This window comes from Halyomorpha halys, unplaced genomic scaffold (assembly GCF_000696795.3).
Source record: "Halyomorpha halys isolate HHAL.00 unplaced genomic scaffold, Hhal_1.1 Scaffold5635.1, whole genome shotgun sequence".
NCBI classification, from domain to species: domain Eukaryota; kingdom Metazoa; phylum Arthropoda; class Insecta; order Hemiptera; family Pentatomidae; genus Halyomorpha; species Halyomorpha halys.
In genome coordinates this window covers 1,869-6,013 of record NW_027110621.1, presented here as the reverse complement: position 1 = coordinate 6,013, position 4,145 = coordinate 1,869, and the positions used below count along the sequence as shown (strand labels likewise).

The 4,145-nt window shown below is 27.9% G+C and overlaps 1 protein-coding gene across 1 annotated transcript in view; it reads left to right on the top strand.

Moving 5' to 3' along the window:
* Positions 1–2,888, top strand: part of LOC106691949 (bystin) — a gene marked incomplete at its 5' end in the record, with an annotated part of 3,550 nt that extends 662 nt beyond the window's left edge. Inside the window, 2 exon segments of the mRNA XM_067048766.1 lie at positions 2,305–2,513; positions 2,593–2,888. Of these exon segments, the coding sequence (XP_066904867.1) occupies positions 2,305–2,513; positions 2,593–2,815 (432 nt within the window).
* Between the last annotated feature and the right edge of the window lie 1,257 nt (positions 2,889–4,145).

The window sequence follows — 4,145 nt, the reverse complement described above, 5'->3', positions numbered from 1 at the left end:
AGAACACTACAAATAAATATAATTAATTTTATATACAACTTAAATTTTAACATTTACCTGTGATTGGAGTTTTGACACGGATAAGGAAAGGTATTGAGCTATCTCTGCTGGTGGGTAAACTGTATGGATACAAGTTTGTAAATGGGGTAGCATTTGATCGGAAAAGCATAATACTAATTTAAACAGCATTTCCATCTCCACTTTTCCAAGAGCTTGTTGTTCCTGAAAATACATAAAACAAATAATTTTTAAAGTTTGACAGAAAATACTAAATAAATTTAGGGCAAACTAATTAATACTGGTTAGTGATTATTAACACCAAAGCTCAAATTGTCAATTTTATAAAACTTTAAAAATATTCAAGACATTCAAAAGTCATTGCTAAGGTTAAATTTACATTGTCACATGGAAATGATCCGATCCGAAATTGGAAGATAAATATAAAATATAAAATCTGTATTTTCTTTTTAGGAAGTTGATTATATTAATTTTTTTAATTGTTGAAGTGAAAATAAACTTCCAAATAGAACATAAACTATTCTATATTTTGATTGTACAACATTTCGGGACATTATCCCATACTCATGCACTATTGCATCTTCATATTTGTCATTTTTGTTACTTCCATTTTTGAAATCATGTCATCTATACACATAAAATTTAAAATTATTTTTAACTACATTATTTCAAAAGAAAATAGAAAATTAATTTTGTTCTGGGACAGGTTACCTTCAAAATAAGTTACATGAACAAATTATAAGAAAACAATCAAACTAGAAATTAAAAATATGAATAGCTTAATTTATATATTGAATACATAATATATATAAAATCTGTAAACAAAATAAAATAAATTCTTATTCTCAATTAAAAATAAAATTCATACAAAAAAAAAACATTCACTTCCAATATGGTATTAAACCATGTCAATGGGCTAAAATAAAAATGAAAGAACAGAAAAGAAAAAAATCGTATTAAAAAATTATTGGTTTCTAATATTATCCAACGTTAACGACATCACATCCGTAAGCAAATAAAATAGATACTTATTCCAAATTAAAAATAACAGAAGTACTTAGGTATAAATAAACTAAAATAAAATAAACCTCGAATTAAATAAACATATTACTTATTTTTAATTTTATACTATTAATGTAATTTTAACTTATAAGAAATGATTAGATAATGAGCACTTTCAATAACTTTAAAATAAAATATAACGTAGCGTTAATAATTTAAAAACTCACTTTCTTATGGAAATTAGAAATATGCTGGGATGCTAAGAAAAGAGTCTCCTCTATTAAACTGGTAACTGGTTGAGCCAGTGCTAATGGTGCTCCATGACGAAGATTGTTTAAGCAAGACAATATTCCGTTTGTCAGCCGTGCTAGAGGATAAAATGGTATATTAAATCCACAGAGATCTTCCTAAACAAAAACATAAATTAGTCTGTAACAATAAATTGAAGATTTTTAGTAAATAATAATAGAAATTGAAACTGTCTACCATAATGTTTATAAACAAAATTATAATATTTATCTAACAGTTTTCATTAGATACAATCAAACTATGACTTTGATTAAAATTGTTGTAAATGAATTCTATTTTAAAGAAAATGATCTGTTCCTAAATTCTGGGTATCAGTAATTGTAGCCAGGAGTGAGAAAGAGAGAGAGAGATCCAGAAGACAGCCGAAGCCAGGTAAGACAACCTTAAGGCAAGAGTCCACCACTAGGAGGAAGATTTATTCATCCAGATAAGTCATAATAGTCCTGCATGGTAATTTTGAGTAGCAACTTAATATTAATTGTTGTTTGGTAATTAAATAAGTAAAGCCCACTTGGCCTGTAATTGATGTTCATCTTCAATTTTTTTAATACTAAGGATTAGTACAAATTTAACAATGTGATGGTAATTATTTAAGGAATTGAAAATCTTTACTGAAAAATAAATATTTCTAAATGGCTATATTTCGAGGCTAACCAACCAAAAAATAGAAGAAAAAAAAATTTTTAGTAGCTGTTACCATTTGATTTTTTGTTTGTTATTGAAAAATAATGGCTTGTTTAAAAAGGTGTGTGAGTTCAGAAATTCAAATTCAAATTTCTCTCGAGAGAAAGATTAGATTTTTTATCTGTAAAACAATTCACCAAGTCGCTATTAGCTATAATTAATTATAAACTTTGAATAAATTAACAAAAAATTACAATTACTGCAAATAACCATATGATGGTAATAATTTGTGGAATAAATAGTCCTAGGTAGTTCTATTTAAAAATTATTACTCATTTTTCATTTTTACAGAGTGGAACATGTACGTTGCGAGAAGCGGTCATTATTGGTTCTGTGATTCAAAAAAATTCTATTCCGATGTTGCACTCAGCTGCAGCTCTCTTGAAAATTGCAGAAATGGATTATAATGGTGCTAATTCAATTTTTTTGCGAATTTTATATGATAAGAAATATGCTCTTCCATACAGAGTCGTTGATGCTTCAGTTTTTCACTTTTTGAGGTAAACTACCGTTTAAAATCCAAATTGTATTTTTAATTTTTTTTTTATTCGTCCTATTCAATGCTGTTTTAAATCTTAGGTTTGAAAGAGAAAAGAGAGAGTTACCAGTACTATGGCACCAAGCGTTGTTGACGTTTGTACAACGTTACAAGAGCGACATCAGTTCAGAACAAAAAGAAGCTCTCCTCGGCCTCCTAAGACATCAATCACACCCCACCATTACTCCAGAAATAAGAAGAGAACTGCAGAATGCTAAATGCAGGGATATAGAAACTTCAGAACCTTTAAGTATGGAAACGTGATTTATCTCTATATTTATTATGTATTATATACGTTTTTGTTATATAAAATTAAATTCTAATTTTATTTTTAAAACTTGTGATTTTAATTATTGCTCTTACCTTATTAATTCTCCCTTATATGTTATGAGCATTTTATCCTAATAATTTTCTCGCCACCCTTGCCCGTCTGTGGAGAAAACACTAAAGCATTGAATTCAACCTTTGAGGATCCTTTGTTTGATTACTAATCATTTTATGCTTGGTCATCTGGAGCAGTTTTATCCAAATTGGGATTTCACTATTTTTGAAGACTAGGAGGTCCAATACATTTATTTGTGTAAGGAATTCTAGAGACCAATTTTATTTATTATTAAAAGCACCATGCAGTGTATGAGAGCAAAAAAAAAAAGTTAGTTTAAGCCACTGCTGTAAAGGCATCACAGCCTGTGTTATTCCAAAAGTTTATAAAAATGAATTGGTATCCTTCCAGCTTGAACCTAATCATTTATGGTTGATTCAGGCTGAATTTAGAAGAATTTGTTTATTCTATGCCTCCTTTGTTATTCGGATTCAATCTTAATAAATTAAGATTTAGTCTGCTTCATTCCAAAACTGGAACTTGATTCTGAGTTAACCTGCTAATAAAAGCAGGCTAAAACCAGATCTTTCTAGTCAGGGCAATTTCTCTTTTGATTTTATTATCTTTCAATTAATATTAATTTACAGGATCAGACATGTGATTCCACTTTTCCTGTCCTAACATTGAAGAATCATAGGGTTTTTATTACTTTATTTTTATCATGTATTGTTTTTGTTTATACATAGATATACATAATTTAATTTTAATCTAGATTTATAAAAAAATTTATAATATAAATTATTCTCATAAAATAATTAATAATAAAGTAAATTAACTTGTTTTTGTGACCTTTTGCTCCTTTCTTTGTCCACTACTCAACTCAGGTAAAAATGTGACCATGATGGTAGAAAGTCATTTGTCTAATAAAGGTTAATTCAATTCATTAATCGCATTGAAAAGTGTTAAACAAATGACTACGCCTAAATTGAATGTAACATAATACGGTTACTTTTAACAAAAAAAATTCTAAATTATTTTAATTAGACAGCCAACTAATCTTCAATGCAAAGAAAATATTTCACAATTGAGTTCAAAATATTGAAAAAATTGATTTTAGAACAATTCTTTGATGATCACAATACTTGCAACCTCATCCAAAAATTAAATTATCTTCTGTGGCAGAGATTGCTCATGTTGCAATAAAAAAAAAAAGTTTCCAGTGTTTCAGGACGTAATTGAAGAACGAAATGACCTGGTTCATAAAGGGCTAGG